This window comes from Paramormyrops kingsleyae, chromosome 17 (genome assembly GCF_048594095.1).
Source record: "Paramormyrops kingsleyae isolate MSU_618 chromosome 17, PKINGS_0.4, whole genome shotgun sequence".
NCBI lineage: Eukaryota > Metazoa > Chordata > Actinopteri > Osteoglossiformes > Mormyridae > Paramormyrops > Paramormyrops kingsleyae.
Window position 1 is genome coordinate 25489050 of NC_132813.1, and position 27343 is coordinate 25516392.

A 27343-nucleotide genomic window follows, 5' to 3' on the forward strand; every position below is an offset into this window, starting at 1 on the left:
AACTCGTGGTTGGATGTTTCTGAGAAATTCCACCTGTAGTAAGTCAGGGAGCACCTCTGGCAACTACTACAACCTTTGAAGTGGGAGAAATTCATTTGTGTGGTTTACAGTAATTTTCCAAAAAACGTATTGAATTACTGTAAACTCGTGGTTGGATATTTCTGAGAAATTCCACCTGTAGTAAGTCAGGGAGCACCTCTGGCAACTACTACAACCTTTGAAGTGGGAAAAATTCGTTTGTATGGTTTACTGTAATTTTCCAAAAAATGTATTGAATTACCGTAAACTCGTGGTTGGATAATTCTGAGAAATTCCACCTGTAGTAAATCAATGATCACATCTGGCAACTACTACAACCTTTGAAGGGTAACAAATTCGTCTACTATGAAAGTGAAATTATTGCCATTTCACAGTTGTTTGTATTAGAAAATCTTAGCAGAAATGCTCCAGTAGCAATGCTTGGTTCTCCAGAATGCACTTTGTATACGGTCCCTCGCAAAAGACTTATTAGTTTCGCAGAAAATGCATCGTCACTACAATAATTAATGAACATATCTCTTACTATACAATGTCGTAGTACAATCTGCATTTTCTCCTGAAACAGAAAGTGTGACTTTTGTGATTTTTGGTGATGTCGTTTCAAAGATATAGGGGAGGCAAATCCGAATATCAAACGAATATCAAATATAAAACCAACGTTACCACGCTAATAAAGCGTAATGTTTAACGTAATGATTTTTTTGGGGAATCCTTCAAAAATAATTGTGAACATCAGCCTTCTAAAATGACCCCGCGGTAAAGACAGCAATTTTTAAAAACTTACATATATATTGTATTCATCATATGACATTTTACGTTCTTTTTTAAATTTGTCAAAGTTCGCATCTTGTAAGGGAGTGGAACCCATCAGGGTGCACATGCGTTGTGTCTGATCGTGGTTTACTGCACTCGGATTAATGGGTTTAGAAAATTAGGTGATGGATGAAATGCATGTTAAAAATTATCAGCCATTAAGGATAAAATGTTAAATTATAAGCCGCTCTCCAACATCACTTTTAATTGATTATTCCCAGAAACTCCCGCAAGTAAAGAAATGAACATATTAATGTAGTAATCAACACATCATATTAATTTGGGACACATTTCTATTAAACTACACTTAGACTTTTTCATGATTTTTCGACCAGTAACTATAACTGAGGAAACTACATTTGGCACCCAAATACAAATACCGCCCACCGTGCCGTACAGTAGGCTACTTGATCGCATTGGCCACACGTTTCATTATTGGCGGCGCTTGCGACATTTCTCTATGCAGCAATAACGTCAACCGGCTGTATGAGCTGTTTGTATGCAAACTGTCACTAAACTTTCTCAATTTCAGGATATTTATGTACTTCTTTAATTAACCGACTTTACAAGTGAGAGTAGACGATTTATTTACAGCAAAGCGTTAAGGACTGAAACAGGGGACGACGAAAAGGTCTATCCACTCAGTACATGGAAATACTCGTGTTTTTTTCGCAAGATAACTTTCTACTGCTGAAATGACCAACCTGGTCTACACATCTCCAGTTATTAAGGCCTCTCTGTTTATTCTCTTGTGTTCCGAAATTGTGAGACCATCACAGGCAATAAATGTGAGTATATGTTGATTCCACTAGACCATGTACATGAGAGAAGGAAACTTTTAGAATTTGTTTTCCTTTTACCTAATGTGGGTTGTGATATTTTTCCCCCATTTTATTTTGAAGATAAAGTGAAAACGAACATATAATTTGTTTTTGTTTTTTTCGTTTTAATATTGTTGAAAATGTGCTTAATATTATATTTGACTAAACTCCGACTCTCTAATGATTAAATATCTTAACGAAGAAAAACTTTAGTTTGAAGTTAATTTACAATGATTTTCCATATGTGCGACTATGGTTTGAGGAGAGCGTCTCGCTTCTTTGCCTTGAACCCAATTCTGCCTCGCTTAAGCGCGGGGCCCCAAGCGATGATTGTCTATAGCAGGGGTATTCAACTAGAATTTAAAGAGGTCCAGTTAGAGAAAACTTCTTGAAGCAAAGGTCCAGAAGATTATAATGTCTAACTATTTAGTGTGATCTATATTTAAGTAGCCTATTAGCTGTACCAACATTGCATGTAATCAGTACCTGACTGTCGAACCAAATTAATTCAGTACAATTGAAAAACGTTTTGACAATATTTATTGTCACGTGACAAAGAACTTTGGGCAGCTGGCTGTAGTGCAGATGCTTGAGATTTGGCAGCCATGAAAATGTACATTTTTTGTTTCACCCGAGTACATTTATATAACAGATAACATTACTTTATGCATATGTTAAAAAGCAGAAACTTCAACGAACATGAAATCAACAATAAACTACGTCTATTTATCCAATATGTTATATAATACATACTGTATTTGAAAACTGTTCAGCTTTATGATTTCAGGCCAGACCAGTCTCTCTGTTAGGAACATTACGGCTTTTTGGTTGTGGGTTTTATCTTCGATGCTACTACTACCACTAACGGCACATTAGCGCAGACAAAGGGCTGCATACGCCGAACTACATCTTGCTTGGCGTTCAAAGACGCTTGACGTTCATTGGCGTGGGAAACGGCGGCTCTACTGCTAAACCACTACCGAAAATACTACAAACGCTGCGCCGGTTAAAATAGAAGCGTCCCGTCAGGTTTTAAATAATAACAATGTTTTGGCTATCGGTCTGGGTCCGTATGGGACAGCTTCTGGATCCGGACCCGGCCCGCGGTCCGCCTGTTAGTGACCTCTGGTCTATAGGATGGATAGATGGACGGTTGGACGGACGGATGGATGAAAGGCGCAGAAACACTGCAGCCATCGCCAGTTGCAATACTAATTTTGCGTCTCCCGTGCTTCTATTTGTCCACTCAGGTTAAGCATTTCTATCAAAACGTAACGTAAATTAGATATCTGCTTTTGATGCTGCTATATTTTAAAGATAATAATGCTCGCGTGTTAATATCATAAATGCAAACCCCACTAACTGGATTATCATTCATAAAGAATTAGGAATCATGCAGTGAGCTACATGGTACGAACGGCTTTGGTTCTTTTAAACATTTATGCTTAATGGTTACCTATTTCCTAAAATATAAGCTATGTGATTCTCGTGCACTACAATGTGTAGGGTTTACAGAAAATGGTGCATACAGTCAGTGGTAATTATTTTAATTATTTAAAACAAACAAGCAAAACAAACATTTTATTTATTTATTTATTTATTTATTTATTTAATATATAATTGTTAATGAGGTCAGTGGGGAATGACCAGACTAACAGAAAGGTCACTTGTGGAAAATAACAGCTCAGCTTTGATTTACCAGACATGTTTACCAAACACTAAATATGATTAAGAAAGCCTCTGGGTTAGTCAATTTCTGGAGCAATTGGGCTAATGGCCTTTCCTGACCAAAAGATTTCAACTGGCAACATTTGTATGATAAGCAAAAAGCAAAAATCCACCCAGCTGTGGTGGGCAAAAAGGTTTTGCTGATCATACAATTCATCTGTAGTCAAGACGGTTCTGTCAGGGTCAGCACCCGTCCCTCCCTGCCCATCTCCTCCCCATTTGGCCAGCAGATGTTGCTGGCCATCCAGTTCCCTTCTTTGTCTTCACCCTGATCCCTTGTTATATAACTTTAGTTTGTGTTTTTCACCAGTGTATATTGTTTAATTAATAAACCCCTTTTGTGACAGAGCTGTCAGTGGATCGTCACCCTATCTACCGGCCGGTGCCAAGCCACACTGTATCAGGTTCTGGAGGGAAATGTGTGTCCTATTCAGTACTAGCTTGGTACACTTAATAAAGCAGACACCGAATGTATGCTGTACCAATGTAGAGGAATGCATGAGTTCACAGTGCAAAGAATTGCAGTGTTGTTAGAAGAAAATTGATTCTTTATACCTGAATCCTTAGTGAAATGAAAAAATTCCCTTGTTTAGTAACTGTATCAGAATCAGAATTTGCAGGGTTAGCTAATAGCATAATGGCCAGGGTTAGGTCCTTCAGGATTGTTATGCTTGTGAATATTATTTGTTGTTGTTATATTTAGAATTCCATTTATTGTGGGCATTGGAAGATACCAATTAAGGATATATTATGTACTGTCGATGAGCAGGGGAATTTCAGAGCGGGGAATCAGGGTGGGGAAGCCGGAGAATCAGGAATATGGGGTTTATTCCACAAAAAACAACAAAGCAGGCATAGAACAGCAGACAACGTCAACGACAGACCTAGGGAAACAGACTTGAACGCGGACTTAAATACACAGGACTTAATGACGGAAACGCGGAACAGCCGATAACAATCAGGAATTCACATGAGGTTAATGTGGGGGCATGGCACACAGGAGGATCGGATGAGCAGGGCATGACAGGATATCCATGACAGTCCTTTCTTGTGAACTGTATGTGATGTGCCACACAATCGACAGTATAGTAATGGATCACCATACTGTGTTTTACTGTGAACTCGGTCTAAAATACACAGTTACAGGGAAGTAGGAAGTGGGGAGATGTGTGCCCCACAATATTTAATTTGGATTCATCCCCACCCCCACACCTCCTGATATATACACCAGTGTATTTAAATTACTAAGCAGTACTAAGCCCTCAAAATCAAATGCTCTACTACCCTGTTGCTGTCACATACAAACGCTGTCTATCTGAGGCTGCCTTTCTCTTTGCCATTTTGATGGTATTTATTTCAGAATTTGAATAGGTCCAGATCTTCACCCTTACATCAGTGGCGGAGCCAGGAAATTTTCTGTGGGGTGGCCAGGATGATTATGTGATCATTTTGGGGGTGGCATAAATTAGAACTATCAACAAATTATTCAAAAAGTAGTCAGACCTTAGTTGGAATGACAAATGTGACATAATTTTATTTTTTTCTCTTTTTTTGCCTCATGTAGCTTACTAAACAGTTTAATTACGAATTCACTGAGGCATAAAGAAGTTAGAAAATGCTTATACTTTTACTATTTTTTCTTTTGTATTAGATTAATAGTGTTTAAACAAGATTACCTGTAATTATTTGTTGTTCCGTCGCATTTTCAAATTCCCGCCAGTGGTATTGGACTCCTCTCCGCTCCACTCCACTCCACTCATAGAAATATATCCGCTCCACTCAATGACAGTAAAAGAACTCCACTGGCGGTACCAGGATGTGCGCACACAAAAGTGTCCGGCATTGCTGTGGCAGTACAAAAAAGGTTCCGCGTCGCGCGGGTGGTTGCATGGATGGCTGTGGTCAGACCAGGGGGGGCCAATAGGGTGGCCGGGGTTCGGCGGGGGGTGGCCACGGCCCCCCCCCGGCCACCCCCTGCCTCCGCGCCTGCCTTACATGTCTGCCAAATTTGAAAAAGATCCATCAAATACACCACATGCAGAATTATTAGGCAAGTAAGTATTTTGTTATATCTTCTCTTCCGACCAATAGTTTCAGTCCAGATTAATCTCCATTTAAGAACAGTTTAGAAATATAGCACGCTCAGTATTTGGTTTGAGTTCTTCAAGTGCTTGTACAAAAAGAAGTCGGCAACTTTTAAAAAGCTTACAATATTCATGCAGGACAATGGCTTACGAGAGCTGTCCAAAAAGAGAGCAAGTTGAGGGAGGCGTAAAAACACCACAGGGATTAATAAAGTGTCTATCATTATTATTAGACTTGTTAATGTGAATTGAATACAATGGCCAATAGTTTGTTACTCTTTATATAGGCTGAATAACTATTTCTGTTGATGGTGAAGATAGAAAAATCACTTAGTTTCTGATTGCCTAGTAACTGCACACTGATAATCGTGTTTTTCTTTTATTTTTGTTTATGACAGACTTAAGTAAATAAAGTAAATTAATTTACTTGAAGCAAAAGAAAACTTCTGAATTCACTTTTATAAGTCTACCCAAGTCTTGCTAAAAATTATACTATAGGAATACTACTTGCCTAAAATTTGGCAATCATTTTTGATATCAGCCTTGGGCTGAGTGATATGATAAAATAGTTTATCATGATTTTTTTCCATATCTAATGATATTAATGATTATTACAATATAATTCAATTTGCTATTTATTTACTTCAGAGGTCCAGTTTTACCTAAAATTCCCTTAGAATTGCCCTGTAAAAGGTTCAGAACATGAAAAGGTGACAAAATGATCTTGATGCAAACTGAAATCTAATTTTAAAAATCATACAAAAAACATACATATAAACATACGTATAAAGAAATACAGAAACGCGTGTATTCAGTTCTCCCGTCTAAAATCTGCTCAAAAGCTACGTTGCTACTGCTTGTACTGTGTTGTAAAGCATTGCTTTTCAAAAGCCCGCGAGTTTGATTGAGCGCCACTAAAAGAGTAGACCAAACCATTTTTTTTGCATTGTAGGGAGGGGCAGTATATATGTATGTCATGTAATTGTTTTCAACCAATATGTCAAACAAAATTAGGCAGATGAAAAATAAAACAAGCTAGTATGTGATTCACAGATACGTGTATTTGACAGTATTTTCCAGCAGATTATTTTAAGTTTAAGATTATTTTCATCCAGGGCCCGTGGACAACTGGTCCAGTTTCTTCGGTCAGTGGCCCTGGTCAAAACTACAGTTTGCTTTGATATAACTTTGCGGCACTGCATCAGTTTTGAGGCAATCTGTCTCATACATCATCTATACAATACTTCTGCAAAATTTTAAGTTTTGGTTGACAGGTGATGGCATTTAGGGGACACGATGACAGTGGAATCGCTGACAATAAATGTTCTGTGAAAATGCTCTGCCAAACAGTAATGTAAAGCTGTGCAGTCTACTTATTAAAATTAAAGGCAAGCACATAAAAAGCTATCCAGTTATCACTATATAACGATATATATTTTAAAGGGATGGCCAGTGTCACCCCTACAATCTGATTAGTCACTCAAAAATTTCTGCCACGTCATTAGTTACTCCTCACTGTGAGGTGAGTCTTTGGCCAGAAGGTTTTCTACCAAGTACACCAGGGACCTGTATCAGGAAGCTGGATTACTTGTTTAGCCAGATATCTTTGAACCTTGGTAGCAGTATCACTGACTTTGCAATATTAAAACATTGCTTTACTTCATGGTGGGATACATCATCCTGGCAGCTCAAGTTACACACCTAACCTACTCCGAGGCAGGTTATGTTTCAGGATCAGGGATCTTAAACTGTGCTTGTACTAATAAAAGAGAAGAAGTTGGTATATTACCATAACAAATGGGCTTTCCCACAGCTCTTGGAATCAATTTTTATAGATCCATGGCCACAAATACACGCAGAGTTACTAGTTAAAGGTCTTCTTAATGCTATGTTGTTCTTAAGTTTTATGTTAAAAGATAGAACTTACGAACAACACAGCATTAAGAAGGCTTTGGGAAGTTCACCAGAAGGCATCATTTATTATAATAAAGCACTGGAACCTGAAGATGGTGATACACATTGTCACTTTGTCCAAAAATCACATTAACACTTTGTAATGATGCATATTACTTACTCATTTCATTCTGGTCTCCACAGATCAAAACAAACCTGGAAATTGGTGTTATGTTGGTGTCCCATGGCAGGGATTGCCTAACATTTGCCTTGCCATTTGTTTTGCAGAATAGTCCATGACTTTAACTATGGTCAGAACCTATTTTATATTTTTTATTTTATATTCTTTATTCAAAATATATAGGTTAATAATAATAATAATGCCACTTCATTGATTCCCTGCGGGGAAATACTCTTCTTGCCTACCCAATTTTTCTGTCCATGACACAAAGACACATATGAAGGTGAGAGCAAGCTTGGCAGCAAAGGGCAGCTGCCTGCTACCACACCCATGGAGCTGGTTAAGGGCCTTACTCAAGAGCCCACAGACATGATAATTCTGTTCATGCTGGGCTTGAAACAGCCACCTTCCCATTACAGGCACAGAGACTTAACCTGCTGAGCCCCCATTATTCATTGTTTAATTAGATTGGTCATTTTGATTTCATTTAAAAGAAGACAGAACCCATGGTTTGCATAATGCAGTTTTGATTGGTGATTTGGATAGAACATTAGACTACTTAATAGCCTTAAATTTTGTAAATAGGCTCAAAAGAAGGTTCTATTTGTCGCTGTTAATGTTAACCTACTTGACTATAAAGGTTATGCAAAATAGGAGACTGTCTATCAACACATATGTGTGTATATTGAGCCTATTCATTCATGCTTTAGCCTATTATTAGTATTAATAATATTAATACACATAAAAATTCTGAGGATGTGCGTGCACATTAGCAACACACTGTGGCCACCCCACTTAAAAATCCCTAAAACCACCTCTGCTAATTCAAGTAATTTTATTTTAACCTTGGGTCTATATTTTGGCTTAAGATTCAAGATTCAAGATTCAAGATTCTTTATTTGTCACATGTAGTTATAGCTGGTACAACATACAGTGAAATGTGTTTTCCTGGCTGAACTCCGACTGTGCTAGACGTAGGATAAGTGTATAAGTACTAACAGAGGATAAGTATAAAAAGAGGAAAAATGAATTTATGTACATCTATATACAGAAGTAAATATGCATTTACCATGTAATAAATAAAGTGCCATAGGTGCAGACAAGGTAAGGTGCAGATGTGCCATGAGGTACAGATGTTTTTATAATTTACAGATGGAAGAAATTAAGTTGTGTGTGTAGTTGTCCATTGTGTTGCCCCGTTATGTGCTGTGGTTTAGGAGTCTCACTGCTTGTGGGTAAAAACTCCTCCTAAACCGTCCCGTTCTTGTTTTCAGGCTACAGAGGCGTTTCCCAGACCTCAGTGGCCTGAACAGTTTATGGGCGGGATGGCCGGAGTCACTGGTGATCCTGATGGCCCGGGATCTGCACCTTTCAGTGTAGATGTCCTGCAGTGCTGGTAGAGGGGTTCTCATGGTGCGTTCTGCTGTGCGCACTACCCTCTGCAGGGCCTTCCGTTGCTGAACAGTGCAGTTCCCGTACCACACCGTGATGTTGTTGCACAGGATGCTCTCAATTACTCCAGTGTAGAATCTCCTCTGGATGTTTCCGGAGATCTTAAACCTCTTTAGACGCCTCAGGTAATAGAGACGCTGTCTGCCTTTGCTGATGAGGAAGTCCGTGTGTGTATTCCAGGTGAGGTCCTCAGTAATGTGGACGCCGAGGTATTTGTAGTGGGAGACTCTCTCCACAGGGGTTCCGTTGATCTGGAGGTGGGTGTGAGTTTGCTCATCTCTCTGTCTCCTGAAGTCAATCACCATCTCCTTTGTTTTACTGATGTTCATGGAGAGGTGATTTGCCTTACACCACTTTGCTAGACCGTCCACCTCACACCGGTAGGCCCTCTCGTCATTCCTGGAGATGAGTCCTACCACCACTGTGTCGTCAGCAAACTTCACAATGGAGTTAGTGGGGTGCCTGGCCTTGCAGTCCGCGGTGTAGAGGGAGTAGAGAAGGGGGCTCAGCACACATCCCTGGGGGGCCCCTATGTTCAGTGTGAGTGTATGGGAGTACACATCCCCTATTCTCACTGACTGTGGTCTTGCGGTCAGGAAGCTGTGTATCCACCTGCACAAGGACGTACTGAAACCCAAGTCCTGGAGCTTTTCCGAGAGGGTGTGGGGGACTATGGTGTTGAATGCTGAGCTGTAGTCTATGAACAGCATTCTCACATAGTTACCACATCCCTCATCAAGGTGGCTCAGTCTGGAGTGCAGGACCTGTGCAACAGCGTCTCCGGTGGATCTGTTTGTCCGGTATGCAAACTGCAATGAATCAAAGTCAGAGGGAAGGAAGCAGCTGATGAAGGGTTTCATGAGCCTCTCGAAGGACTTCATCACTATAGATGTCAGGGCTACTGGGCGGTAATCATTGAGGCTGGCTGGGCGGGGGTTCTTCGGGATTGGAACAATCACTGATGTTTTAAAGCAGGTGGGGACTACCTGTTGGGCTAAGGAGGCATTGAAGATGCTGGTGAATACCGTGGTCAGCTGATCTGCACATACTCTTAGCACACGTCCCGGTATGCCATCTGGTCCCGCTGCCTTCCTGCAGTTGGTTGCCCTCAGAGCTCTCCTCACATCATGTTCAGACAGTATCAGAGGTGCCGGTTCAGCAGCGGGGGCGGGTGCAGCGCTCTGATTTGCCACCACAGCAGACACCTCGAAACGCGCGAAAAAAGCATTGAGGTCGTCAGCTAATTCCGGTTTCGTGCATCTCTCAGTGCTGGGTTTATAGTCTGTGATTGTTCGTAGCCCGTCCCATATACGTCGGGAGTCGCCGTGTTGGAAATGCGACTCCACATTGTCCTTGTAGCGCCTCTTAGCCGCTTTCACAGCCTTCCTTAGTCCATAAGAAGAGGCCTTGTAGCTGGTCATATCGCCCGAAGTGAGTGCATTATTGTAGGCAGTGGTTCGTGCCTTGAGAGCTTCCCGGACAGTAGAGTCTACCCAAGGTTTCTGATTAGGAAAAGTCCGGATTGTATTTGAATTGCCCTTATTAACATATTTTCAACATTTAAAAAGGTGAGAAATTGAATGGACTGCAAGCTGAAATCTAATTTTAATAAATAAATGTCAAAAATAAACTTTTTTTTAATCATATGACATAATACTACAGAACGCCGACAGCATGTTGCTAGTTTTTTTCTCTGGCTGCCTCACTGTTCCATACAGGGTTTAAACTTGCTGGTAGAGTTGTCATCCAATAAATTACTGTGTCCCGTTTTTTACCATTACGGGGTATGATTTGTCCCATAATTCTTCTGATTGAAAGTGGAAACCCTAATTGCTGGTGTTTGTGACTGTATTTGCATTTTGTATGTTATATTGGATGGCAGTGCTTCAAGTGGTGAAATAAGTTGGTGGCATTACCATAGTTAGCTCAGAAGATTTCAGCAGAATTTATAGTACAGCCTGTTGTTTGTCAGACATTATCTTGCAAAAAAAGTACCGCCACAACAATGTACTGTATATATTTTTTTACCCTGCTTATCCACAAATATCTTCTAAATAAAAGATATTGTGGCTGCTGCACAGGTGCCATCACCAGTGTAAAAGTAGTATTGCCAACCTTTTTTCTACTCACAATACAGTACATCTATTATTACATTTTGAGTTGATTTTGAAATTTCTCACAATTAGCAAATAAACCAACAAAACTTAGCTAGGTTCCTAACTTTCTTTGCTGCCCAACTCTCAGTATCTCGTTATTGCTACCTAGTTGGTGTTAGCTAGCTAATGGCAGCAGCTGGAAATTGAGGAACACATGTAACAATACTCAGAAATATAGCCAACAGTTGTACAAACTAACTATTACTAGGATTTCTTAGTGGTAAATATGTTGGCGGGATGACATGGTAACACATGACACTGAATTAAGCTGGTTTTAAATTAATAAACATTTATTTAAATGAATTTTCATGGGCATCTGGATCCTGTCAGTTTCAGGGAAGCCATCGGAGCATGAAAGGAGGCAATTCACCTGCATGCTGGCTCTGCTTCTGTGCAAACTAATAGAGACCGATTTTGTTTTGAATACTTTCCATTTGCAGTCCGTCTTGACGGTGTGTCATGGGTTTGAAAAGCGCTTTTACTGCCATCACATCCAGTGATGTTTTAATGTGTTTCAACTTGCTTATGTCTTTTACTGGGTAGCATACTTCTACTCTTTAATTGCACCACCTTTTAAACAAAAATGGAATGTATCTTCTTTACCAGAAATATTAGAAAAAATATGTCTAAGATGATACCAACACCAAAATAATGGATTAGCTTTGACATTCTTTAGTGTAGCATGTATTCCACCAACACAAAAGCAGTGTTAATCCTTAACTGTTGCACTGTTTTTTTGTAGGGTATTAATCTTCAGTCCGTCACTCATGTCAAGTCTGGTGGGGCTTTATTGTCACACCAGCTATGTTCAGTACACTGCATAGAGTGACTCAAAGTAATGTTTCCTGGACCAGAGTGCTACATAAAAACTGATCAGCCATAACATGAGAACCACTCGCAGGGGAAGTGAATAACATTATCTCATGAAATTGGCATCTGTTAAGGGTGCTATTATATATTAGTCAAGTGAACAGTCAGTTCTTGAAGTTGATGTGTTGGAAGCAGGAAAAATGGGCAAGTGTAAGGACCTGAGTGACTTTGACAAGGGCCAAATTGTGATGGCTAGAGCATCTCCAAAACAGCAGGTCTTGCCGGGTGTTCCCAGTATGCAGTGGTCAGTAATATATAGTGTAAAATTTCTATATAGTGTGAATTTCACACAAACCCATCTAAGAGTGATTTAAACAGCAAGTATTAAAATAAAAAGTGAAAGCAAAAAGACATTTATAGTAACTATATAATATACATAAAAGAAGTTATACTGAAAAATAGACTGGAAAACATTTATACTGTAGAATTAATAAATATGCCTGAGATGTGCAACACTGTTCTAATGTGAAAAGTGTGAGGTGCATAGATATGACAGGCATGTGAATTAAGTATCATTCAGGAATTAATTAGTCTGATGGCTTGAATGTATAAGCTCTTTTTGAGCCTCTCAGTTCTCATTGAAAGACAGCAGAAGTGCATACCAAACCTCAGCCTGGTGAAAAGGTTGTTGTATGGGTGGGATGTGTCCTTGCACATTTTGGCAGCTCTGCTGCTGCATCATCAGATATTAATGTCTTGCAGGGAGGACAGATCAGCATTACCAATATGTTCAGCTGAACATACCATCCATTTCAGAGCTCTGCGGTCCAGGCCAGAGCAGTTACTGAACTAGGCTGTTATTCCTGTGGTGAGATTGCTTTCCAACACTCTTGAGTAGAAGGCTCTAAGAATGGCTGGTGAAACCTTGAACCTTGTCAGCTGCCTTAGATATCTAAAGCCAGGAATTGACTGTACCATTTAAGTCTGTATGTGATTCAACCATGTGAGGTCGTCAGAGATACAGACTCTGAGGTCTTGAAAGGTGTTCACCCTCTCAACTCTGGCCCTTTTTATGTTGTGAGGGTTATGTACATTGGTCTGCTTACACCTAAAGTCCCCCAGGTTTTGAGAGAGAGACAGTTGGCCTGTCCACTTCATCTGGGTGGGCCCTCTCAATCGCTACTGTGTAATCTTATGTTTGCGCTCTTTGTCCACACAGCATGTTTAAAAAAAAAAAGTACAGCAATGGGCTCAGAACACAGCCTTGGGAGGGTGCAAATATTAGGCACTTTCACACCGAAGTTAAGGAACATGGTCCTGGTGCACAAGTCCCTGGGGCGTCTGGGAGACTTCTGTAGCTCCAGGTCACTTTCGTGTGTCGCTTTCAACAGGAACTGGGACCTTTATGGTAAATGAGCACGGTAGATACAAAGAGTAGGTTAAACTTCACACATAATTTAATTCAAAACTACATTACCAGGCCAACGGACCATAAATCATTGTTAGATATTTGGAGAATTGAATATGATCAAAATGGGACACAGCTTCTTAGTTATACTTTACATGACCTGCAACATGCTAACATTTATTAAATCTGGCCAGCAGATGTATTTTTTTCCACAGAATAAAGAACGATATAACATTATCCCACTCCTAAGCGCTGACAAGTTTCACCACTGGCACAGGCGATAGAGAAAAGTATATTGAAATCTATAAACAGCTCACATAGTTTCTTCTGCCACTGTCCAAAGTGGGTGAGAGTACTATGCAGGAGATGGCATTTTTGCTAGACCTCTTTGGGTGGTAGGCAAAATGAAGTGGATCCATGGTTGTAGAGAACAGATCGCTACACACACACACACACACAAATCTTTGACCAACCATTTGGGCTGGCTGCTTTCCTGCTACTCACTCTAGGGACATGCAGACCTGATTCTCAGTGACTGTTACCACACCTGATTGTCTAAAGATATGCATGGGACTTCACAGTAGAAATGGCAATTTCGGCACCTAGGATCGATCCATTCCGAAGGCGTCCGGAACTTCTGGTCTTGATACGGAGTTTACGAAATGTTTCAAAACATCAGTCACGAGACCGCCATGTCATTGTTCACGGCAAGGGGAAAAATGCCCCCGGAAAAAATCGGGGCTTCTTGAAATCCAGTTGTATTAATGAAACAGTTAGTGTGTTTTAGGCATAAATATAGTGAGGGACATATAGCAGGTGTAATATCAAGGTTTTGCTTAGATTCAGTTAGAAACATAAATCAAAAAGCTAGAGTACACATAGACACATAGATTACATATATACATACTGTATATTAACATTGCTAACATAGACAGACTGTTGTCTGAAACTGCGTTTTTGCACTGTTCTATTCTATACAAATTAATTAAAACTAAACCATTCCTATAACCTGCTCAACATACACAAACCTAGATAGGATGAGTATTCTAACGTCAGTAGTCAATTAATTACTATGCACACTCAATGCTCAGATGGTATGTAAATACAGAAATTATGTTTTAACAATACACAACCATGGGAATAGATTAAATATTTAAAGATGAGAATAATAATCATCTGCAAATAAATTACGTGCAGTTACAATACAAGGCACCGGACTGTATTATAACAAGAGAGGAAGCTTCCTGACGTATTATGGCTATGGATGGAGAGTGTAACGTCTGGAGAAAGTGTGATGTCGGTCACCAGTTGTCTGACAGCTTCGGGCAGCGATAATCTCCAGTAGTGTAGCAAAAGGAATTGTATATAGCTAGTTATGTGTTTCGCCCGAAGGTTTTAGAGTGTAACACCAGTGTGATGAGGAAACATGTAACTGCTGTAGCTGAGAGTAAAAGTTAAATAAAGATTCCCGGTGAGTGGGATGAAGTTCAACGGACCATCTTGTGTAGCTTGTAAAAAGAACAAGATGAAACATGGTGGCAGCGGGGTTTCGCACGAACTCCCCGACGATTTAGCTAAGAGGAGCGGAGGAGAAAGTACTGTCACAGCTAGGCTAACTAGCCTTGGATGAGCTAACGGCTCGACACGCCAGGTGAGACGCCGAAGAGGAATGCGCTGCAGTAGATAAAATGGAGGGATTAAAGCCGCCCGCACCATGGAATATGGAGTCAAATAACCTGTCTAAAGTGTGGAAGACATGTAAAGAAGAGTTTTCACTCTACATGGAACTAGCTCTGCCAGACGCGGAGGAAAAGGCAAGCTGTTTTACTATCTTATCGGGGAAAATGGAAGAGAGCTCTGCACTGATCGGATCTGAAGCAAGAGTAACAGTAAGCACCCTGATGAGAAAAATTGATGAACACTGTAATCCTAAGTTAATGAAACTGTCGAGCGATACAGATTTTTTGCATGCAATCAGGCTCCTGGACAAATTGTTGATAAGTATGTTACGGGCCTGAGGATGCTGGCGAGCATCTGCAACTTTGAACAGCTAAAAGACTCCCTGATCAGAGACAGAGTAGTCTGTGGCACATGCAACTCCAGTTGGAGAGAACGGTTACTCAGAGAAGAGAACCTCACCTTAGACAAATGTCTGGATATTTGCAGAGCAATGAAGATTTCTAAAGAATACAACAGAACCATTGAAGGACATGATTTAGAAGAGTTGCATGTAATTAAACAGAAAGAAAGAAAAGGACAAGATAAGGGGATATCCTGCAAATATTGTGGAAGAACACATGAAATGCCCAGCCTATGGAAAGAGCTGCAAAAAATGTGGAAAATAAAACCATTTTGCCATAATGTGCAGAAGTAAAACCGGACAGATTGAACACAGACAGAAAGTTCAAACAGTGGCAGAGCAGAACTCAGATTCTGGAGAGGACATAATGACTGTCACGGCTGTAACACAGAGCACAGAAAAAGTGAACCAGATCAAAGAAGCAGACATGAAAAAACAAGAACAACTGTTTGCAGGCATGATGACTGGCAACAATCTGGTTAAGTTTCAGATTGACTGTGGAGCAACTTGCAACGTTATTCCTATCAACCTGTTGAACCCAGATGTAAAAATGGAACACACAGACAAGGTTCTCGTGATGTACAATAAGTCAAGACTGTGTCCATTAGGGAAATGCAAGGTCAAGCTGATAAATCCAAGAAACAACAAAAAATACAGAGTTGAGTTCCAAGTAGTAGGAGAGGACTGTAAAACACCTCTACTGGGCAGAACTGCGAGTGAAGCGATGAAGCTGACTCAAGTCGAATATGACAACATATACACTTTGGACATCTGTTACAACCGTGACTTCTGAGAAAAGTACATGGTTGTTGGAGGAGATAAAAGCTGAGTTTCAAGATGTGTTTACGAGAGATGGTTGCTTAGAAGGAGAATATGAGTTGGAAATTGACCCAACAGTGCAGCCTGTCAAACTCCCTAAACGCAGGGTCCCAGTGACAATGATGAAACCACTGAAAGAGGAACTGATGAGTCTCGCAGACAGAAAAATAATAGCACCTGTGGAATGCAGTACTGAATGGATCAGTGGCATGGTGACTGTGCAGAAACCAAATGGCAAACCCAGGATATGTATTGATCCAAGACCACTGAACAAAGCTTTGAAGTGCAGTCATTTTCCGTTACCAACTATTGATGACGTCTTCCCTGATGTTTCGAAAGCCAAAGTCTTCAGTGTGTGACGTGAAACATGGCTTTTGGCATGTGAAGCTCACTGAATTGTCGAGTCATCTCACCACATTCGCAACACCGTTTTGGTCGTTTTCCTTGGCTGAGAATGCCGATCAGCCCAGAGAATGGGGATCAGCCCAGCGCCGGAGGTCTTTCAGCACAAACTGATGCAAGCGTTGGAAAACTTACCTGGCACTTACATCATCTCTGATGATATACTGATCACTGGAGAAGGTGAGACTATTGAGGAAGCTGTGACAGATCATGACAGTAAACTGAGACTCTTTCTGGGAAGATGCAGAGAGAGGAACGTCAAACTGAATGTGGACAAACTCAGGCTCAGGAGACAGGAAGTACCATACATCGGACATCTACTCACAGCAGAGGGACTGAGAGCTGACCCGGAAAAAGTGCGAGCCATTAAGGAGATGCCAGCTCCTTCGGATGTCAATGGTGTACACAGACTGGTTGGAATAGTCAACTATTTGTCTGATGACTGTGAGCCTCTGAGTCAACTGACACACAGACAGTCTATGGGAATGGACAGATGTGCAGGAAGATGCATTTAAAAGGCTGAAGGAGAAAATAACACAAGTCCCAGTTTTGAAATATTACAGCCCGGAAGAGGAGTTAACACTACAGTGGCAAGCGAGACGGGGCTAGGAGCAGCTCTGACTCAAGGTGGCAAACCAGTGGCGTTTGCAAGTCGTGCGCTAACACTCACTGAACGGAGTTATGCACAAATTGAAAATTAATGTCTAGCCATTGTGTTTGGTATGGAGAAGTTCCACCAATACACCTAAAGTCGTCTGGTTAGAGTTCAGTCTGACCATAAGCCACTTGAGAACATTGTTAGGAAGCCGCTGATGCAGGCACCTAAAAGACTTCAAAGGATGCTTCTAAGATTGCAAAAATATGACTTAAGCATAACATATGTTCCAGGCCGCGACATGCTACTCGCTGATAGATTGAGTAGGGCCTACCTGCAAGAAAGCAACAAAAGTCAGACAGAATTAGAAATGGAGTGTGTCAACATGGTGGATTATGTACCTGTTTCAACTGAGAGCATGGCAAAAATAAGATCTGGAACAAGAACTGACCGGAAACTACAAACTCTGATACAAACGATACAAAATGGATGGCCAACTTGTAAAAAAGATATACCTGTCGAAATAACCCAGTTTCAATCTTTGCAGGATGAACTGAGTACACAGAATGGACTGGTCTTCAGAGGAGAGAGAGTGGTGATACTGGATGCTCTCCAGGCAGATGTGACGCAGAAACTGCACTCGTCACACATGGGAACGGAAGGCTGCCTCAGGAGAGCAAGGGACTGCGTCTACTGACACGGTATGAATGACTACATCAAAAAGTATGTCGCTAAATGTGACATATGTCGGTCTGTAGATGCAAAACAACAGAAAGAGACACTACAACCGCATGAGCCGACCACCAGACCATGGACTAAAGTTGGGACAGATTTATTCAACTTTGATGGTAGAGACTACCTGATGTTGATTATTTTTCCAACTTCTGGGAGATTGATTTCCTACCAGATACAAAGTCGAGTACTGTGATTAAGAAGCTCAAAGCTCATTTTGCACGTCAGGGAATATTGTTTTCTCTGACAACGGGCCCCAGTACAGTTCGACAGAGTTTACCAACTTTAGCCGGAAATGAGATTTTACACACAAAACCTCATCGCCTGGTTACCCTCAGAGCAATGGGAAGGCTGAGTCTGCTGTTAAAACTGCCAAGCGACTCATGAGAAAGGCTAAACTGGCAGGTCAAGATCCATATCTGGCCTTATTGGATCACAGGAACACGCCAACTCAAGGTTTCGACACCAGTCCTGCACAGAGACTGTTAAGCAGGAGGACAAGGACACTCCTTCCGATTGGTGACAGCCTGTTGCAGCCGAAAGTGACTGACAACACGTCAGGACTGCTGAGGAATAAGGAGAGACAAGCAAAGTACTACAACCGTTCTGCAAAGGACATGGACACATTGGACCCAGGAGATACAACCTTTTGAACCTCACACCTTATGGAGTAAGGCCAGAGTTTGTAACTCACTTGGAAACCGCTCTTATGAAGTGGAGCTGGGCAATGGCAGAATCCTCAGAAGGAATCGTCTCCATCTGAGAAGAGCAGTGGACGTGAGCACGGACAGGTGAAAAAAACCTCAGCTTGGAGGACAGGACGACTCGTTGCCATCACGGAGAACAGTGAGCCTACAGGGTACCATCACCAGGTCTGGCACCGGATTGTATTATACCAAGAGAGGATGCTTCCTGACGTAGAGTTAGAAGAAGAAAAAGAACAAGGTGAAACAAGTAGCATTTTTAGCACAGCATGGTGGAATGAGCCGGTGGCTAAATATGCTCCATTATAGAGGCCACGGAAATGGACGTGCAGACTTGTACATAATATTGCTAACATCCTCTTCTCTGCTTCTGATATTAGTGCAAGAGAGGTTTCGCAACCAGACCATACACAAGAGACACTAATAATCCAACGTTTTTATGATTCGTAGTAGTTGAATAAGCAGGAATCGGGTAATAAAGAAGTAGGCAGGCAATAATCCAGGACACGGGTTTATTAGGGCAACACAGGACAGATGGCAACTAAACATTAATGACAGACCTAGGGATACTGACACAGACGCGGACTAAATACACAAGAAAAGCCAGGATTCACAGGAAACAGGTGCACACAATCGGGAAGTAACACGAGTTAACAAGGTGGGCGTGGCACACAGGAGGGGCGAACGAGCAGGTCATGACAACTGGGTTATCTCCTTTATTTAAATTAAAATGACTCAACCACTGGGCACAATACTTTTCCCCTCTTTATGTGAGCCTGCTGCTTCAAAAACAGTTACTAATATTAATTATCTGTCCTTCCCCCTTATCATTTTCCTTTATAAATATAAGATTTTGGTACTCTAAAACCTTTCTTCCAAATTAATAGGTTCCTTTTCTGTGGCCTTTATTTGAAGTGCCAGAGGACTTTCATTTGTGCATGGCCACCGAGGTGGTGGTGCAGCTTTAGGATCTCGACAAGCCGTTTCTCTGTCATATTACTTTGTGGGTCTTGTTTGTGGAAATGATTTGAACACCCAGAGGAAAAAAAACAGAAAAGAGATCCCAAAGCTGTATCATTTATTTCCTAGACGTCTATGACAGCTGTGTGAAATCAAAATGAGACTATGATTTATTTCTCATCTCTCTTTTTTTTCTTCAGCAAATTGACACGCAAAATCTTGTATCAGCCTAAGTTTTATAAGAAATCTCATTAAGGTTTAAAATTTCTCAGATTGTTTCAACTTTTTATGCCTCAATTTGATTTACTGTGAAGAAATTAGAGAGCTCTCTACTTGAACCTAATCTATTCTCCTCCCATTGTTTCAAACACCTGTGTGAAGCTGGTACCCAAATAATCAGAAAATAATGAGTTCTGTTTGTCTGTGCTAGGTTTGTGTAGCAAAAATAAATATTTATGCTATACTGCTCTAAATATTTCAATTACTGTTTCAGCTGCTTGAAGTACAGCTTTAACTACTGTATGTACTGCTGGAACTACATTAAGCAGTACTAAAGTTTTTCTTTTTCAAGTTTGTCAGTTTTCTTTTCATCCTCAAATGCAAGGCCATATTTGGCCATAGTTGCTGAAGTGCTTGGACTAAGGTTGCCATATTTGTTGAAGCGAAAAAGAGGCGTCAGAATATTAGTGAGTTCAAGTTCACTGGCCAATCAGGTAGCACTTTCCATGAGTATTAATGAGTTTTCCTAACCACTCTGTAGATGAAAATTTGTGTCCAGCTAAATTAGGACGTGGGGTAACCCTACAGTGAACTCTTGTTTTACAATCTATACACAATTGACACAATATATGTGTATGTTTGGACAAACCGCTGATTTTTGGAAAACCGCCCGGACAGGGCCCCAAAAAAAGGACATGTCTTGGGTAACCCAGACATATTGTAACCCTAGCTTGGGCCCCAAATATCTGACAGTGTTGACAGATATTCAGGACACAAGTTCAAACAACTAAAAATTAACCAAATTCAATCTGGCCATTTCTGATATTTCCGATTCTTTTTGCACCTGTCTCTGTGATATCCAAAATGTTATTTTAATTTAATTGAAGCCCTGTTTTAAGCCATTTTAACATAGGAAGCCTGTTGCAGGACAAGGCTATTTTAAGGTTCTGTTCAGACCTTTAATCATATAAAAACAAACCTTTGTCAGATATAACCGACAAAATTACATTATTGTATTGCAATACCCCACATGAAAAAAATACCTTTATTAATTACATTATTTTATTTTTTCAGGAAAATTCAGTTTTTTTCTGTTGGATATGATTTGTCACTGTTATGATACTATACTTATGTATATGATATAAACCACCAACATGAGGTGGAAATTTAATTAAATTCAATTAATAAAAAGTGGTATAAATTGATAAATCCAACATTAGAAGTGTAATAAAGAGTTTTGTGACTATATGTGATCCTTTGTCTTGCCTTTACAGGTATGTCAGTGTGATGTCAAGTCCAAATGTGACTGTGATGGTGTGAAAGGAGAAAGGGTAATTGGTTTTCTTGCTTATGATTGATCTGCAATTTAGCAGACATTTCTTTGAAACAGCTTTAAACATTTTTTTCAGTGTTTTGTCTATATTATTGTGTGCTCTATGCAACAGAAAATATTTACAAACCCCCCTTTTTGGATGAAAAAATATTAAAAGGAAAATCTCCAGGTCTTTAGTTCTTTGGTACATAGTTGCATATCACAGGATAGTTGTTTGGGGTCTTTGGCGGGACCCTGGATGAAAGAAAACACATGGTTGTCAAGGATAAGAAACATATCTCAATAAAGCACGGCAGTATGGGTATGAATGTATGAAACCCAGTGTACTTGAGATTTAATAAGACACAGAATGCAGTTTGTATTTAATATTAATAGTACCATTGTTTGTCATTTATTTATTCTGGTATTGTCTAGACCAGGGGTCGGCAATCTGTTGCTCATAAGCCGCTTTGAGCATGAGGCTCTTCTCAGAACGATAGACGCATTCACATTTTCATGTCTTAACATATTATGATAATACTTTAGTAAATTATTAATGGCTTAATATTATTTTTCAGATATTATTATTATTAGATATCTCTTTAGATATATGTGAATGAGGCGTTTCTGTCTTAACTGCATAATTTACATCCTCAAAATCATTCTCTATGATGAGAGTACGTCTCTGGTCAAATGGTACGCTTTCTGGAGTTTTCTGTAGTACATGAGACTGGATGTAGGCTTCAAAGTTTATTGGGATTCCTAATTTTTTTATATACTTTTTGTAGTAAATCGTCACTGTACTATGGAAGCGTATTACTGCCACGACATAATAAAAAACTATTCTCACTATTATACGAGTTCCGAGGGCAAATGGAATGTACTAAAACTGCCCGAAATGGGTTGACAGAGACATTTCAGGGATTTTGAATCATTCTGCGCTGCAGATGGGTTAATTGCGTTAAAAATTTTAATCAGATTAATCATGATGATGGATTAATCCACGTTAACCCGTTAATTTTGACAGCCCTAATATATATATATATATATATATATATATATATATATATATATATATACATACACACACACACACACACACTATTTTAGCCATAGATTAGAATGAGACCCAGATGTTTTAAAAAGATTGACATTTATTTTTTTCATGAAAAGAAGTGTTACCGTGCATCTGATACACACACAATGTGACAGGCGCTTTATTATGGAGTCAGAATAGTGCCATATCTACTTGTATGTGTACTTTTCAATTTGCACCCGTAAAAAGTAATTCTCGCACTGAACACAATTTTCATTCGCAAAAAAAAATATTTTGCAAAAACACGTCAATATTTTTTGTAAATGCGAAACTAAACATCTTCATAAAAATATTTTTTACAAAGATAGAATGGTTTTCAAGTACAAAACCTGTATTGCAAATCCAAGTCCTCTTGCAAATACCAACCTGCGAGTGCAAATTCACACTTGCGCTAGGAATTGTGGGATATGGAAGTGGTAGTGGAATCGGGCAAGCCACCATCGTTGCTGACTCGCTTCAGGAGGGCATAACTGACCACTCCCCCTTAGCCCTTGCTGCTTTGAGACACACTTCAACATGGAGACAGGTCTTTCAGGAAAGCGCGACAGGAAAGCGCAAACGATGGCGGAGTGTGTAGGGACCGGTTTGGGATTGGGCTTTCCTTTCGCCGTTTTTAGTGGTGTGCGCTCCCGAGACAGGAATGCATTCTACGGCAGGGATGCCTTTTTTGGCATAACATCGCCCTTGACCATTTGAACCTTTAATCCTATCGGGATAGGTTTTCTTGTTATAACGTAATATTTTCATGTTATAACGTGAAGCAGTTTCACGTTTTAATGTGATACGGTTTCACGTTTAAATGTGATACGGTTTCACGTTTTAATGTGATACGGTTTCACGTTTTAATGTGATACGGTTTCACGTTTTAACATGATGTTTTCACGTTATAATGTAATATTTTCACGTTATAACGTGATAGTGAGAATATTTTTTTATTATGTCATGGCAGAAAATACGCTTCCGTGCCATGCCTTTCCAGGTCTTCGGAAAATTATTATATTTTCTCCGATTTACATATTATAGTCAGCTGAGTTCATCCTCCTTGGATTGCCACCTTATCGTGGTGGAGGGGTTTGTGTGCCTCAGTGAACCTGGCGGCTATGTTGTCGGGGGCAATTGCCCCTGGTAGGGTCTCCCAAGGCAAAAAGGTCCCTGGGGAGGGGCCAGACAAAGAGCAATCCAAAAGAACCCCATGATAATGAATTATAACAAAGCTTCGTTTCCCTCGTCCGGACTAGGGTCACCGGGGCCCCACCCTGGAGCTATTTCCCTGCGCCTTCGGGTCGGGGATAGGTCTCTGACTGTCATCTGTGCTTATGCGCTGGATGTCAGTTCAGAGTACCCGGCCTTCTTGGATTCCCTTAGTGGTATGCTGGTTAGCGTGCCACGAGGGGATTCCATCGTTTTGCTGGGGGACTTCAACGCTCACGTGGGCAATGACAGTGTGACCTGGAGGGGGGTGATTAGGAGGAATGGCCTCCCTGATCTGAACCAGAGATGTGTTCTGTTATTGGACTTCTGTGCAATGCATGGTTTGTCCATAACGAACACCATGTTCGAGCATAAGGGTGTCCATAAGTGGACATGGTACGAACATGCCCGGGGCAACAGGTCAATGATCGATTTTATAATCGTATCATCTGACCTGTGGCCTAATGTCTTGGGCACTCGGGTAAAGAGAGGGGCAGAACTGTCAACTGATCACCACCTGGTGGTAAGTTGGCTCAGGTGGCGGGGGAGGAAGCTGGTCAGACCTGGTAGGCCCAAACGTGTAGTGAGGGTCTGCTGGGAATGTCTGGCAGAGGCTCCTGTCCGCCGGAGCTTTAACTCGCACCTCCGGCAGAATTCCAACTGCATACCAGGGGAGGTCGGGGACATTGAGTCTGAATGGACACTGTTCTGGACCTCCATTGTGGAAGCGGCCATACGGAGTTGTGGCTGCAGGGTGGTCGGTGCCAGTCGTGGCGGTAACCCCCGTACCCCATGGTGGATACCAGAGGTGAGGGGGGCCGTCAAGCTGAAGAAGGAGGCCTACCGGGAATTATTAGTCTGGGGGTCTCTGGAGGCAGCAGACTGGTACTGGCAGGCCAAGCGGAACGTGGCTCGGGCGGTCACTGAAGCAAAAACCCGGGCGTGGGAGGAGTTCGGTGAGGCCATGGAAAGTGACTTTCGGTCGGCCTCAAAAAGGTTCTGGCAAGCCATCCGGGATATCAGGAGGGGGAAGCAGCTCCTGGTTCCTACTATTTATAGTGGGGAGGGGGTGCTGTTGACCTCACCTGGGGACATCACCCGGAGGTGGAAGGAATACTTTGAGGACCTCCTCAACCCTGCCTCAGATACATCTGCGCACACTGCCTTTGAGACATCTGAGGGCACGGAGCCCGAGGGTGCTGGGGGGGGGCTTGTCCATCACTGGGGCTGAGGTGGCCACGGTGGTTAAAGAGCTACGTGGTGGCCGGGCCCCGGGGGTGGACGAGATCCGCCCGGAGTACCTGAAGGCTCTGGATGTTGTGGGGCTGTCGTGGCTGACACGCCTTCTCAACAGTGCATGGAGGTCAGGGACAGTGCTGCTGGATTGGCAGACTGGGGTGGTGGTCCCCTTATTTAAGAAGGGGGACCGGAGGGTGTGTTCCAACTACAGGGGGATCACACTTCTCAGCCTCCCTGGGAAGGTCTTTGCCAGGGTACTGGAGAGGAGGGTGAGATCGATAGTCGATTCTCGGATTCAGGAGGAACAATGCGGTTTTCGTCCTGGCCGTGGAACACTGGACCAGCTTTATACCCTCGCAAGGGTACTGGAGGGGGCCTGGGAGTTTGCCTATCCAGTCTACATGTGTTTTGTAGATTTGGAAAAGGCTTACGACCGGGTACCCCGGGGTACTCTGTGGGTGGTGCTTCGGGAGTATGGGGTCTGGGGTCCACTGCTGTGGGCCATTCGGTCCCTGTATGAATGGGGCAGAAGCTTGGTCCTCATTGCCAGTTATAAGTTGGACATGTTCCCAGTGTGGGTTGGGCTCCGCCAGGGCTGGCCTTTGTCATCGATCCTGTTTATAATATTTATGGACAGGATTTCTAGGCACAGTCAGGGTGTTGAGGGTGTCCAGTTCGGTGGCATCAGGATTGCCTCGCTGCTTTTTGCAGACGATGTCGTCCTGTTGGCTTCATCTGCTGGGGAACTCCAGCGTGCTCTGGGGCGGTTCGCAGCCAAGTGCGAAGCGGCGGGGATGAGGATTAGCACCTCCAAATCCGAGACCATGGTTCTCAGCCGGAAACGGGTGGATTGCCCTCTTCAGGTCAGGGAAGATGTACTGCCTCAAGTGGAGGAGTTTAAGTATCTCGGGGTCTTGTTCACGTGTGAGGGTAGGCAAGATCGGGAGCTGGATAAGCGAATCAGAGCGGCATCTACAATTTTGCAGGCGCTTAACCGGTTCGTCTTGGCTAAGAAGAACTGAGCCAAAAAACAAAGCTCTCGATCTATTGGTCCATCTTCGTTCCTACCCTCACCTATGGTCATGAGCTATGGGTAATGACCGAAAGAATGAGATCGTGAATACAGGCGGCCGAAATGAGGTTTCTCCACAGGGTGTCTGGGCTCTCCCTTAGGGATAGGGTGAGAAGTTCGGATATCCGGGAGAGCCTCAGAGTAGAACCACTTTTCCTCCACGTCGAATGGAGCCAGTTGAGGTGGCTTGGACATCTGGTGCGATGCCTCCTGGATGACTACCTGGAGAGGTTTTCCGTGCATGTCCTACAGGGAGAAGGCCCCGGGGCAAACCCAGGACCCACTGGAGGGATTATATCTCTCGGCTGGCCTGGGAACGCCTCGGTGTCCTCCCTGAGGAGCTGGTAGAGGTAGCTGGGGAGAGGGAGGTCTGGGTATCTCTCCTGAAGCTGCTACCCCCGCGACCCGAACCCCGGACAAGCGGAAGATGATGGATGGATGGATGGAGTTCATAGTAGTAAGTACATTTTGCACTGCTCGGTCAGCACAGTTACAAGTACTGAAGTGGAGAGTGAAGGCCAAATGACTGCAGAGGCAAATTAACTTTACTCAGAAAGAAGAGGTGAGGCTGAAGACTATCGTTACAGAACTGAACAATATTGTGATATTAGTCACCGTTGTGCTGTCACGTTTCCGAGTGATTTAAAACTGAGATGCCTTCTGAAATTTTTTGAAAGTAATTGAAGTTTTGTTTTTGTGTTAAATGCATATATACCCATATTGCATTTAAAAGTCATATCTCAAACCCTCTTTTCAATCCATTGTGACTCTTTGAAAATCTTGGGTCCGACATTTAGGATAAAACGGCTCCTTGCTTTAAAAAGGTTGCTGACCTCTGGTCTAGACAGACCTTGCTTTGATTAAAATGGCATGATATCAATTCCCAGCTCTGCACCAAAATTATATGTTGAACTAATATATGTAAATGAGTGGAGAAAGATTAATTATGTAAAATACTGTATGCTAAATCAATCATCTTATAGGGTGCAAAGGGCTTCCCAGGGATAGCTGGTCCTCAAGGAAGAACCGGTTTCCCAGGGACTGAAGGACCTCCTGGAATTCAAGGTCCAATAGTATGTATCCACTACCTATGGAGTATAGTATGTGCTATCCAGTTTGTTCATCTATTACATAAATTATTATGGCGTAATCCACCATCTTCTCTCTTCATGCACCACCAAAGCCTTTTAATGCATTACTTCCCAAACTTGATTATGACACCCATTTATGCTAGTTTTGCTTCTACCTCAAATTGTTTTAATTCCATTCCCTTCAATCTATATTGATATAGTACCTTTCAAGCCATAGTCGCCCCAAGGCTTTTTACATGGGTGTAATCCTTTTGTATATCATTTGTACACAATAATCCATGGACAGATAATGCAGAAAATTTCTCATTTTGTGATATTTTACTGTATGCAAACAGATCATCATTTTTATCAGGTCAATTATTGCAATTATGGTTGCCACCATTGGCCCATATAATACAGGACGCAGCATGTTCCAATTCAGGATCGTCCCATATTATAAGGGACAG

The 27343-nt window shown here is 41.7% G+C and overlaps 1 protein-coding gene across 4 annotated transcripts in view; it reads left to right on the top strand.

Annotated features, from left to right (window-relative positions):
• Positions 1-1264: 1264 nt before the first annotated feature.
• The window catches only part of col4a3 (collagen, type IV, alpha 3), a 119732-nt gene continuing 93653 nt past the window's right edge, over positions 1265-27343 (top strand). For 3 of the 4 annotated variants that reach the window (XR_011983387.1, XM_072701760.1, XM_072701761.1), the window contains exons 1-3: positions 1265-1640; positions 21171-21227; positions 26790-26879. Coding sequence is in view for 3 of the 4 variants with exons in the window: in XM_072701760.1 (XP_072557861.1) it covers positions 1548-1640; positions 21171-21227; positions 26790-26879 (240 nt within the window). In the remaining variant the exon portion in view is untranslated. Of the gene's footprint in view, positions 1641-21170; positions 21228-26097; positions 26264-26789; positions 26880-27343 lie in introns of those variants that run through there. The other variant, XM_072701762.1, reaches the window with a different exon arrangement.